Source organism: Panicum virgatum, chromosome 6K, assembly GCF_016808335.1.
Source record: "Panicum virgatum strain AP13 chromosome 6K, P.virgatum_v5, whole genome shotgun sequence".
Taxonomy (NCBI): domain Eukaryota; kingdom Viridiplantae; phylum Streptophyta; class Magnoliopsida; order Poales; family Poaceae; genus Panicum; species Panicum virgatum.
In genome coordinates, this window is record NC_053141.1 from 47032922 (window position 1) to 47046749 (window position 13828).

A 13828-nucleotide genomic window follows, 5' to 3' on the forward strand; every position below is an offset into this window, starting at 1 on the left:
CGTATATATGTAATTAAGAACGAATATACCTATGTAAATATATATGTGTGTCTATGTATTAAATTTCTATTTATGAGTATGTATGTATGTATTAAATTTCCAAAAGGCGAATTCTACTATATAATTAAGAACGAATATACCTATGTAATTAAGAACGAATATACCTATGCAAATATGATGGAGTATGTATGTATTATATATATATAAGCACTCCAATAATATATATGTGTATATATATTTATATAATATTGGTCCTAGACATTTTCATATGTAAAGGAATTCACATGTATAGATATGTGTATATATATATAAGTGAATTAATTTATATATGAAAACTATCTAGGTCAAATATTATATAAGTAACTATATATATATGTATGTATATATTAGTGGAGTTCATGCACACTGAATTCCAATACATAAGTTTAATTGAAATGCAAAAGTATAATTGAAATAGAAAAAGAATTGAGAAAAGAAAAACATAAAAAAAGGGACCTTTTGTCCCGGTTGGTAACACCAACCGGGACAAAAGGGTGCGCCAGCCACGTTGGCGCTGGCAGCACTTTTTATCCCGGTTGTCAGACCCGGGACAAAAAGGCACCCCCTTTTGTCCCAGACTGGCGTTCCCGGTTGGGAAACTGGGACAACAGGGGTTTCCCAACCGAGACAAATCAACGTTTTTTGTAGTAGTGAATGCAGCTCAGTACCGAATTAGTTAAGATCAGTTTGCCTCCAAAAGCTTTTGGGTACCAATCAATCAATGACTCGAAAGTTGCCATCCACTTTGCAGAAATTAAAGCGCTCGCGCGGCGCTGCCATCACATACAAGCTAAAGCCCCTTGCTATGCATGCGTCAAGAGATGCAAGCCCGAGCACGCCACATTTTGTTCTACTCCGACATTTACTTGCTAGTAGTTATAAGTTTTTAAGGCATTGATCGAGACGATGGACCAAAAAACATTGTCAACTAACCGTTGTACCGGTGTCCTCTTTAATTTGGTTGCGCCCACCACCCTGTAGTCATCACCATCCCCCACGTATTTCATATAGTACTCCCTCTGTAAGTTTTTAGGTGTCGTATGAGAATTTTTTGCAAAAGAGTTGAAAACGGATGTCGCCGAAGTGTAGACGCTTACGCTTCGTTGGAAGAGAAGTTGCAGTATATGACGCATTGCACGCCTCGAATGCATAGAACGAAGTGGTTGTCGAGGAGAATTAACACGATGAAGAGAAGAGTAAACCTTCTCCATGGTCTGTGTGCTGATGTCTAATACGACACCTAAGTAGCAAACAACTCCAAAATTAGCAAATTTCAAAATGAAACGAAAGCAGTTGAAGCTGAAAAAAACTGACTTGGCCAGTTCGGAGAGCCTTTCCCAAAAATCTCGACTGGCATTGTTCCTTTCTGACGGACCGCGCGCTCCGATCCGGATCCACATGCCCAGAGCGCAGACAACAGTGCCAAGTTAAAATTGTGGTAAAAAAACAGGCAAGTTAAAAGAGATCACGAGACACATTGAGACCCCGACACCGGGGCGCTGCTCCAGTTGTTGGAGATTCTCGATCGATCCGTGTCAGTCGAGGCCGATGACACACGGATGGCGATGACTCCTGCACCCAGTACAACCTGACACTGTGGGTATGTTTAGATGAGAAAAAGTCACATCGGACATTGTATCACATTGTAATATTTTTCGTTTGTTTGTGGTAAATATTATCCTACCATGATCTAACTAGGCTCAAAAGATTCGTCTCGCAACGTACATCAAAACTATGCAATTAGTTTTTTTATTTACCTACATTTAGTACTTCATGCATGGGTCATTTGCTATATTTAATGTTTCGATGTGATTTTAATGTGATGAAAAATTTGAATTTTGTGGGGAGTTTTGGATCTAAACACACCCACAATAGACATCCTGCATGATTGAGCCCAACTTTATTTGCCTTGGACCTCGCATTGGGAATGGGGCCGTTAAGTTACCGGAGGAAAAGCACGAAAGGGACGCGATGATTTGAGCCGCCACTCTACTCCACTCCACTCCACTTCACTTCACTACCGGTGCCAAAAGATCGAGAGCTCTATGCTGTGCTCTCACTCTGTTCGCTGTTTGGTTTCTCCAGCCAACCAACAGTATTTTTTTCTCACACAACTCCAGCACCAGCCTCCAGCCACCAGCCAGCCAATAGTATTTTTTTCTCACACCACTCCAGCACCAGCCACCAGCACCAGTACAGCGAACATATTTGCGACAAGGACTGTGTTTAGATCCCTAGAAAAGGTGGTAGAAAAAGTCACATCGGACACTGTAGCACTTTTCGTTTGTTTGTGGTAAATATTGTTCTACTATGACCTAACTAGGCTCAAAAGATTCGTCTCGCAACGTACATCAAAACTATGCAATTAGTTTTTTTATTTAACTATATTTAGTACTCCATGTATAGATCATTTGCTATATTTAATGTTTCGATGTGATTTTGATGTGATGGAAACTTTAGAAAGTGTGGAGAAGTTTGAGGGATCTAAACACACCCAAGGACGTACACGCATTTTACAACACGCACACGTACGTGCGCAGGCTTGCATTAGGATAGAGATCTAATAAAGCTAGTAGCTCTAGGCAAAAGATATATATAAATATATATGGCTGTCTCACTCAAGGTCTATATATGCAGCAGGTACACTACCGACCCTCCACCTACATTAACTTACTTTCAGATACTATTATACATGCAGGTACATAGCAGGTTTACAGGTACACACATAAGCAAACCGGCTTGATGCATGGCACACTAGCAGCACTAGCATGGACACTTTACATTTTTTTTTACACAGCCCACCGTGCACGCGTTAATTATGTTACTCTACTACTAGAAGGTACTCCCACTGCCACTTGGATCGGCGCCACGTCATCACACCGCGCGACGTGGCACCAGCCTCGCCTCCAGCGGGGCGGCCATCTCGCACGACAGCCTCAGCACCTCGGACAGGTCGACGCCACGCGGCGGCTCGTCGGACGACGCCGGCAGCCACTCGAACTCGTGCAGGAGGGTGGCGACCCAGAACGCGACGGTGGCCATCGCCAGCGACTTGCCGGGGCAGACCCGCCGGCCGGACCCGAAAGGCGCCAGCCTGAGATCCGAGCCCATCACCGGGAACGCCTCGTCGCCCGGCGAGCCGGCCGCGAACCTCTCGGGTTTGAACTCGGCCGGGTCGGGCCAGACGGCCGGGTCGTGGGTGATGGCCCACATGTTCACCATGGCGGTGGTCCCCGCGGGTACGAGGTACCCGCCGACGTGGACGTCCGACGTGGCGAGGCGTGCCCAGGAGAGCAGCGGGCCCGGCGGGTGCAGGCGCAGCACCTCCCTGATGACCGCGTGGAGGTAGGCGAGCGAGGCGCCGTCCGGCTCGGTCACGGCCCGCCCCGGCCCGACCACCCGGTCCAGCTCCTCCTGGACCCTGCGCTGCACGTCCTGGTGCAGCACCAGCCGGGCCAGCACCCACTCCATCAGAACCGCCACCGTGTCCGTGCCTCGAAAGATCATCTCCTGCAAATAAAGTTTTGAGTCAGCAGATCGGACACGCCGTACGATCGATGTTTCGAGCGAAACCCCGGCCGGGGTACGGTGCAACGCACGTACCCAGAGAACGGCGATCATGTCGGCGTCGGAGAGCCTGTCGCTGCCCTGCAGGGAGAGCAGGACGTCGGTGAAGTCCACGACGGCGGCGGCGCCGTCGCCGCCGAGGTGGAGGCGGGCGGCGCGGTGCTCGTCGATGATGCGGCCGACGAAGCGGTTGACCCGGGGGACGAGGGCGGCGCACCTGGCCCGGGTCCTCTGCAGGTCGAAGCGGGCGAGCCAGGGGAGGTGGTCGGACCAGTTGAGCTGCCCGAGGAGGTCGTAGCCCTGGTCCACCAGGCTCTGGAGCTCCGCCGCCTCCTCGCCGCCGTCCGCCGCCTGCAGCAGCTCGTACCTCCGCCCGAACACCGACCACATCACGCTGTGCAGCGACGCGCGCTTCAGGAACCGCCGCGCCGTCACGACTCCTGGAGCGGCGGCGCCCTGCTCCATCATCATGGCGTCCACCATCTGGCGCGCGATCACCGCGCGCTGCGCGGCGGAGGCGGCGATCTGGCGCGGCGAGAAGAGGTGCGCGGACGCGACGCGGCGGAGCGCGCGCCAGTAGGCGCCGTGCGGGGCGAAGCCGATGGCGCGGTGGAAGAGGAGCCCGTACGCGGACTCCTTCACGGGGCGGTCGGCGAAGGTGGCGCTGGCGAGGAGCTCCCGCGCCACGTCCGGGTCGGCGGTCACCACGACGCGGGTCTCGCCGAGGGAGAAGGCCATGAGGCGGCGCCGGGCCTTGCCAGCCGCCGCCGCGAGCTTCCGGTGCGCCAGGCCCGTCATGAGCCCCATGCTGCCGAGCACCGGCAGCCCGCGGGGCCCCGGGATGGCGGCGCCAATGCCCAGGCCGGCCCTCCTGGTCCACCAGTACCGGCCCCACGCGGGGCCGCCGGGGGACGCCCAGTGCAGCAGCGCCGTGACGACGAAGGCGGTGGCCAAGACCGCGGCGAAGCCGAGCAGGCGGTGGGGGTCGCCGCATTTGGCGGCCAGGGAGAGGTACAGCAGCCAGCCGCAGTCCTCGGACGGCGCCATGGGTGTGTCGTACGTCGTCGCACCGGCGGCTCACGAGTCACGACACGGGTGCTCCTTCTCGTACGTACGTACGTGTGGATAGGGTGATTGTGGAACGAAGTGGGAAGAAGACCAGAGAGGACGCGTTTGTTCTTCTCAAAAGGCGAGCGAGCTCGATCGGTCTGCTGGTTGGAGTCTCGGAGGACCGGACATGGCGGCTCCTTTTATAGCTGCGGCGAGGGGAGACGATTAAGCAGGGGCGACGTTGACGCAGTGTTTAGGCGCGAAAAGTGAAGGACTAATCGCATAAGGAGAGATTTTTAAGGTAATAATGGCGGGGACAAATATAGCCGGAGCCGGCTGGTATTGGTATACAGGGGCGGTAGTGTACCCAGCTGTGACCTCGAGGAGACGAGACCGACGGCCGGAGTGAGTGGTGCGTGGGCCATCCAGCGGGGGTGCTAGTGCTACGGCATGGGCTTGGAGAGGGAGGCGCGTGTGGCGGGACGGCGGGCTCCGGCGGGGCCCCAGCGGCATCGCCCGCACGTGGCCGGCGGCGGCCGATCGGCCGGTAGCTAGCGAAAGGTAGAAGACGGGACACCTGACGCTGCTGCGTGAGGTTGAAGGAAGCTCTGCCATCCGCGCGGTTTGACGCGCAGGGGTAGGTGTCAAGGGTTAAAGTTTTGCTCCATCGATATTTCGATGCTAATTTTTAGAATTGAACATGAGCTAATTATAAAAATAATTGCAGAAACCTAGAGCTAATTCACAAGACAAATTATTAAATTTATAATTAGCATATGATTACTGTAGCATCGCATGGGCTAATTATGAATTAATAAGATTTAATAGATTTATTTGACGAATTCGCCTTAAACGGCTATGGATAGAACCCATTAGCCAGAAGAGGAAGAAAATCCAATGGACGTCAGAATTTTATTATTCTACAGTGAACATAGGTCCCAAATGTCATTTCTAGCGTTTGGTGTATATGTCATCTTTTCTCATAGTATACTCGTCCCTCCTGAGTCCTTTCTAAATTATAGATCATTTAATTTTTTCTAAATATATATTTTTAATGTATATCTAAGGTGTATGGTAAAAACTATGTATATATTTTAAAATGATAAAATGATCTATAATTTAGGATGGAATGAGTACATACCAGTTCAGTTTTCTTGGCCCCGAATAAGCTTGATAGGTAGCCAACGTAGCACTGAGGAAAATGTGACGGAAGGAGCCACGAAATGGTAATAATAACTAATTAACAATGAGCGGAGGCAACGGTGTGAGCAGTGCCTTGTGGAGTCAAATAAACATTTAAATAAAAACAGTGTCAGCTAACATTGTATGAGAGAGAGAGAGAGAGAGAGAGAGAGAGAGAGAGAGAGGTTGCAATCGAAGTAACTAACAAGCACTGGTATCACGAAAATGACAAAAGCTATTATATTATTGCATACTAGTTTTTTTTTCTTTCAGCTGTCATGTCGACATATTGAGGCGAACAATCAGCTCAATAATGAAACATATATAATTAACATTTTACACGGTCCTTTTCTTTTCTTATCTTTGGAAACATATATAATAAACCACACACTAGGCGATAGAATTCTTGAGATTATTGAAGAGTCATCAATAATATAAGGATGTTCAGTTGTTTACATGGCTTGCTGTTTGGGAATGAGAATATACGAAAAGTAGGGACGTACAATAATTAGGTTATTAGCTCTCGGAAAGAAAAGAAAGAGTGATATCCCCTGAATTAAAACAGCTCCATTGAAATTGAAAGGATGTTAAGAATCATGCATGGCAGCGATGCAAAGTGGAGCTCCACGAAGACCTTACAACAACCTTTTTTTTTATTTAGATGATCGAACAACTCGTACCCTAAATCCCTAAATAATCTCTCATCGAGAGAATGTATCTGTATATATGCCCTTCCAAATACCCGCAAAAAATATATATATATGCCCTTCCAAATGTGCATGCAGCCAATCCTCAAAAAGAAGAAGAAAAAAGTGCATGGGATCAGAGTCGCATAATGCAGCCAGCCATGTCGGCATAGAAGAGATGCATGGATTTTTAGCTGAAGGTGTTCATGTACATCTCGCCCTTTCCACATCTGATTAGCTACCATATTATACTAATAAGGAGTTACTGATCGAGTGTACATCGACCTATCGTATGTGAAACAGTCAACCCAATATTGGCGGCCGGTCAAGAGATGACCAAACAGCAGCACATGCCAACCGGCCGATTGGTGCCTGAAAAGGTGTCTTGTACTGTATATATAGAAGTATACTTTTAAAAAAAAAAGATTTATATATAGAGTACTATACTACTACTATATATGTTAGATTGTTAATTATTATGTCGTCTGCTCTTAATTAATAAGTACACGCATGATGCCCTCAAGTAGTAGCAACAACCCCAATAATATAAGCATATATATGTAGCTTAGACTTTGTGGTATGTATAATATATGTTGTTCTGGACCGATCGACCTGCCGCTGGTTCCGGTCCAAGAACTTTCGTTCGATCGTGACGGATGTGATGAGCGCGCTAGCTAGCTACAGGTGGTTTCTGATCAACATGTCTGCTAACTTTTTTTTTTTGAGATGCTGTTGGGTCGAGTAGGCAACAATTTTACCTAGGGCAGAGATGCCGTTTGTTTCTTATAGGCACGTGTAATCCACCCACTCAATAGTGTTACAAACTCACAGTATATACTAGCCCCTTGTCTATTACAATATATATACTCCAATTTTGTAACTACTCCCTCCGTTCCAAAATGTAGGTCGTTTTGACTTTTCTAGATTCATATATTTTGCTATGGATCTAAACATATGTTATATCTAGATGTATAGCAAACACTATGAATTTAAAAAAGTCAAAACGACCTACATTTTGGAACGGAGAGAGTACTGTATTGAAAACAACAGCCGTGTGTGTGTGTGTGGGGGGGGGGGGGGGGGGGGGGGGGACTGGCATGCCCTTATGCAACACGAGCTATGGTTGTCTTCCTTGCAGATGATTAGCTGTGAAGGACAGGCTTATGGGAATAATTGTGAATAACTCTGCTGGTGTGTGCATGGACTAGAGAGGAGTGGATAACTGCTAGAGACTCTGTCAGCTCCAACTTGGTTGCAGCTTGTTTCAGCATTGCAAAGAATATAATGAACTTGCCAAGTTGGCATCTAATCAACGAATTTCGAGAATGACGACAGACCTGTCGCAGCAGCTCTGCAAGTCAACTGATGAGCATTATGCATATAGATTAACCTCTTCCGATCCTTCTATAATCAGTATATATACCCAGTCCTAAGCTAGTTTTAATTTGTTGTGGTCAAGCAAGAGCACACCAAGGCTGCGAAACGTGTTAGCTAATCCGTACAAAAAAAAAGAAGAGAGAGTAACGTAATCAGCATGACTAAGCTAGCTGATCAAGGGGACAAATTCACAAATCTGTCTGGGGGAGAGTAGTGTATACCATAGTCACATGATTCGGGGTCGATGCCTCGTCCCTCGACCCGGGAACGTCGTTCCGATTCGAGGGTCGGGGTCGAAGAGGGTCAGTGTCCCATTCAAAGTTGGATCGTGTCCCGGTTTGAAAGGGATCGCAACACCATTGCTAGCAGATTTAATTGGGATAAGGAGGTTAAGGACAGTGGATTGGTGTGGTTTTTGTTAGACAATGAGTTGAGTACGTGTAGCATGGTCAAAATGTACTCTTTTATATGTTTCTTATATGCTTGTGCAGAGTAGTTTCTTCATTAGTAGCATATATATAGTTTTTGTCTTTATCGACCCGAAGATATCGACCCCGATGAATCAGGGTCGCGTCCCACATAATAATTTATCGTTCCATAGATGTATACCCTCTTCGTACCATAATTTTATAAAGTGACGACCCTCGACCCTCGACCCCATTCCTCGACCCGGTCGACCCAGAAACTTTGTGACTATGGTGTATACATGAGAATGGAACTGCTTGTCTCTGAATATAATGGGCCAGAACGAACCAAATCTGAAACGTGTGTGGCCACCCAATATTCTGCAGATCTCTCGCTCCATATAGTTGTTGTCCACAGGATGATGCATGCGCTGCTTCCATGTTCTTTCTTTATAATGTCAAGCTGCTGCCACCACTGATCACTCAGGTATGGTTTGCACTATATATATCTGATCCTTGGGTAAAAAAAAAAAAACTTCCCATCATGCTTCATGTGTCTATAAACAAATTGAATCGCCTGTATCCGGAGTTTGGATTATTGGGCCGATATATAGGCCACCAAACACACACACCTACCAAAAATTTCGAATGGAATACACGCACAGCGTCAAAACACCGCAAAGAGAAATGAACAAGGGAGACACGCCAGCATCAGCAAGCAATCTCGAGGCGTGAGATGTGCTCTTAGGCCAGTCCCAGTGCCGATTTCACCGGCGTTTCATCTACAGTGAATCGGGTGCCACGTCGGCAAACAGAGTGACATGGCAAGCAATTAATGAAGAAGCAGAACATCCATGTTTCGTCCCGACGAAACGACTCCCGCACCGTTACCTAGGCTAGGAAACGGGATAAAACCCGCACTGGGCGACCTTCGTTTCTCCCGCTGACGGCAGATCCTGGATGCGGCGATTTCCTCGGCGGCGGCGGAGCTCCCCGCATGCGCCTCCTCTCCCTCCGCTCCCGCTCGGCCGTGGAGGCAGCTGGCAAGCTCGGAGCTTGGGCCGCCGCCGCCGCCGGAGCTCGGGCTTCTGGGAGGCAGGGGCGGGCGCCGCCCGCGCGGACGGAGCTCCGCCCCCAGGCCGCCGCCCTCGCCGTGGCCCGCCCCGCGCCGACCCCGCCCGGAGCTCCCTCGCCGCGCTCCATCACCGCCGCCGACAAGCTCGAGCTCCATCACCTGCTCCTCCGGCACGGCAGAGGCCTCCTCCTCCTCCCCTCGCCTGTCGCAGATCTCGATGGCCGCGCAGAACAGGGTGGGAGGCCGAGGGGAGCGAGCAGGGGCGCGCGGCCGCAGCGAGCTCGAGCAGGGAGCGGCGCACAGGGGAGGGCGCGGGAGGTGTCGTGTGCGGCCCACTCCGCCCCAGCAAGGGCGGCGAGGCCGTGCGCGAGGCGGGCGCAAGGCGGTGCTGGGCCGGCGAGGTATGGGGCGCCGCCAGGAGGAGCAGGGAGGAAGAGAAGGCGGCGTGGGAAGAGAGAGGGGAGGAAGAGAAGTGGCGTGGGAGAAGAGAGAGAGGTGGGTCCCATCGAGTGGCCTAAGAAACTGTGAAACAAAACTTTGCATTGGGGGTTCCAGTTTCATTCACCAGGTTCATTCTTATGAGATGATGTGGCATCCTTGGAAAGCGCAGAATGAAACTCTGCATTGGGATTGGCCTTACTTCTACTTTAGTTTACGGTGAGCGCCGATACGTTTCAGAAGCTCCTAAGGGCCGAGCAGCATATACAAAGGAGGCACAGAGCCGATTGGCCTGCCAGCGACAAATAATTAAGGCAAACTTAGGTCCAGGACACTTAGCTAAAAAAATAGGCTTTTGCCCTAACACGCTAAAAAAATATGTCTTTGCTCAAACACATTAAACTTTTATGGTAATTGAGTCCGGCACACCACACCCCTTAAACTAATCAATTTTAATAGAAAATCATGCGAAAAGACAAAAATACCCATGTCTGTTCCATTCCTTCCTCCACTGCCTTCTCCCTTGAAGAAACGGATCCCCAATCCTAATTCTACAGTCAACTGCAGATTTTAAAACTCACTGTCGATCACGCACGGTCACGGACCCTACCACCAGTTTCACTAACGCACGGGCACACGCACGGGCACGTATGACCCCCATCCCACATGGTGGGCCCCAGCATTTCATTTATCTTTTTTGATTTGTCTTCCCGTTCCACCTTTTGTGTGCTCCTCTCTTTATCTCACACTCACGGTCTCCAACCATATTTTTCTTTTTTTTCTTGTTTATTAGTTCTGTCTAAAAATTTTGTTCTGCAATTTTTTTCCTTCCAAAGTTTCTCTCCAAACTGTTCAAAAAAAGTTTGTCTCCAATATTTTTATTCTTTGGAATTTTGATCATAATTTTCTCTTCCAAAATTTTGTTTCCAAATTTTATCCATATTGGAATATTAATTTTTCTTTAAAATGTTTTCTGCGATGAATGTTTTTTTATTTTAATCTTTTGATCATAATGTTGGCTTCTAGTTTTTTTGTTTTCAAATAATATTTCTGAATATTTTTTCTTTTCAAAATTTTTTATTGAAACTTTTATCAGAAATTTTATTTCCAAAATTTTTCAGTACAACTATTGCTACGTTCATTTTTAATCAACTTTTGTTCTGAAATTATGTTTTCATTTTGTTGTTCAAAAAAATTGCAGAACTTTTTCAAATTGTTTTTTATTATATAAGCTTCAGCTCCGGTATAGTTTTTCTTATGTCTTATGTTAAGTTAATGCATCTGGTGAGGTGCGGGAATCAAAGTCCCTCAACTGGCGTGGTTTGGGCCAACAAACTAGTCAGCTGGCAGGCGGAAGGTTCACGATTCACTCTGGTCGGAAATCGACCGCACGGAAACCAATTTACGGGCGCCCGTAAAACAGCATGCCCCGAACGGATTGGTCGACTGATTTGCCGTGGAGGCGCCGCAAAGGCCGGCCCCAGTGTATGCCAGACTGCCAATACTACATATACGATACTATATACGACGACGACAACCCGATGAGTTTGCTCCGATCCGGCGGCGATCGAGTGCAGCAGATCGAATCGAGGCGCTGGCCGGCCGGGCGGCGGAGGACAGATGGCCGGCCGGCGTCGATCGATTAGATTGCCTGGCCGTCCGTACGTGCTCGCGCGCTGCGCCCCGACCGTCCGTCGTCGTTGGCGACAGCGAGCTAACATTGTAGACGCCATACATATACTAGGCGGCTATAGCTGATGCTGCCTGCTCACTGTCTGTCTACCACCACCTGCCCGGGTGCAGCTGCAGCCTAGAGAGATCTCATCATAGATAGATGATGCTGCCTGCTCACTGTCTGTCTACCACCACCTGTTCACCATAGATAGATCTTATCGGATCCAGGCATGGGCCCGCGAGCTGCTGTACGCAGGTCAAGACCTGCATGCATGCCGATGTCCATCATATGCTGATGCCCATATTATCCTCTTGATTGCATTGCATTGCATGCTGTGATAGATGATGCACCATGCAGCTAGCAGTGGCACCATCGTACCGGCCCGAGAGATCTCGGTGCAGCTGTGTGCCGCCGCTGTCGCCGCCGGAAAAACGGTCGGCGATCCGCCGGGCCAGCTCGCATCAACGTCGATCGAGCCGTCGAGGGTCATCTATCGTGCTTGGCGGCCAGCTCGATCTATGGATTACGCCACGATGACGCCATTGCCAAGCACACAACGTACATACAGCGGATGATCAAGACGGACGATCTTGTTGCTGAGCTCGTTGTGCTTCAAGAAGACGCTTAAACAAATGCCTCTGATGATCCATCCGGCCGGTTTCGTGCACGGTTGTCGCAGCTCGATCCCAAGTTGCCACGGACGATTGCTCATGGATGCATGCAAGTCTAGATTCTGCGTACGTGTGGATAATTAATTAAACAGGCAATCAGGGCGGCGGGCAGATTCTAGATATCAGCTGGCTTGGCCCGTTCCTGCTGCAGGCTGCAGCTGCCCATTGAATATATATTACTGCTACCTAGAGGAAGAGAAGGTTCTTCCAGCTTAGTTTCTTGCTCGTACTACTACATGAGTGGTCCTGGAAAGCTAAAGATCGAGACCTGCTTCCGATATGATCCAATTTGCTGCCAATGGCCGATACGATCGATGTTAGGGTACGGTCTCTGTCCGTCCAGGCAATGGAAACCGTGGGCTGCCTCACCACTCGCCATCAGCCTGCCTGTCTGTACCATGATACCATTGCTCCGATCCCGCAGCCATTGGTTCCACACTTACTACAAACTCTGTTCTGCTGACTGTGGCCGGTGACTAGTACTGATTTGCTGTAAGAGAAAAATACTATTAGCTGATTAGTGGCTGATGCTGATTTAATGTGAAAGAAAGCACTGCTGATAGTTGCCGGCCAGTCCTACCACTTACTAACTCACCCCGGCGACGTGGTCTCCGGCACAAACGGCAAATGGGCAAAATGGTGAGCCTCAATACCTTGCTTCTTCAGTGAGGCTGGAAAGTATAGGCCTGCCTAATGGGCTCTCAAGGCCCAGCTTCACAAGTCATACAACAAATGGGCCAAGAACCAACCAAATTGTTCTATCTCATAAATGGGCTGCGACGGTGAGGAGCTAGGACGCGGCGGCGGCGTGGAGCGGCGCAGGACCCGGGTGAAACGGGACCTGGATCCAGTGCAGTTGCTACTGCTACTGAAGAGTCACTACATCTGAACCATTCTACCAGCTGTCTATGGCTAGGATCACATCCATTTTTTTCCCACCTTTCATCCCAACTTTTGCTGTTAGTCAGTAAACAAAAACAACAACAAAAATAGAGAAGAGAAGACATGCATTTCACTTGAAACTGAGAGTTTAATGCTCTGCAATTTACATTTCCAAAAGAGCATATACTAAGCTGAGATCCTCTTGTATATACCAAGGTTCTCTATTTCTATCCATATACAAAAGCATGCACCACCCATGTTTACATTCACAAAAGACCATATGCTTAATACAAAAGAGCATATGCTAAATTGGGATCCTTTTGCACATAAGAACTCTCTAAAACTTGCATCATCCACTAGCAGCCAAGGCTTCAGTACATAGCCTGCTAACAAAAATAATTAGAGGTCATGACTTGTCAAGACAATTGAACATGTATAGTTGATCTACACTTACATTAAAGTGCTGCTAAAAATACCAGCCATCTATCCCTTCCAAAGAGTGTAGGTTGTTGACATCTTGAACAACATTTGAACTCTGAAAAAAAAGAATACAAGAGAGAGAAATGTAGAAAAGAAAATAGCATGGTCAGATTAAATATTTGAATGCTATTTTTATGGGAAAAGAAAACTATCAACATACCATTAAAACTTGGGTAAAACTACGAATTGATTCATATTCTTGAGATTCCGGTACAGGACTTTCACATTCTTCATGTTGTGCAGGCTTGCTCTTTTTCTTCTTGTTTGAGTTTTTCTTCTTGTTTGAGTTTTTCTTCTTTTTC

The 13828-nt window shown here is 48.3% G+C and overlaps 1 protein-coding gene across 1 annotated transcript; it reads right to left on the reverse strand.

Annotated features, from left to right (window-relative positions):
- Nucleotides 1-2603: 2603 nt before the first annotated feature.
- LOC120713754 (cytochrome P450 78A9-like) lies at nt 2604-4912 on the reverse strand. Its single transcript, XM_039999721.1, has 2 exons — nt 3643-4912; nt 2604-3549 (listed from the first exon to the last, which is right to left on the reverse strand). The coding sequence occupies exons 1-2, from the start codon at nt 4651-4653 to the stop codon at nt 2914-2916; spliced, it is 1647 nt and encodes a 548-aa protein (XP_039855655.1). The 5' UTR covers nt 4654-4912; the 3' UTR covers nt 2604-2913.
- Between the last annotated feature and the right edge of the window lie 8916 nt (nt 4913-13828).

Coding starts and splice junctions, on each gene's coding strand:
- LOC120713754 (XM_039999721.1), bottom strand. CDS start 4,653: ATGGCGCCGTCCGAGGACTGCGGCTGGCTGCTGTACCTCTCCCTGGCC. Junction 3,550..3,642: donor ACATGATCGCCGTTCTCTGG/GTACGTGCGTTG, acceptor CTTTATTTGCAG/GAGATGATCTTTCGAGGCAC.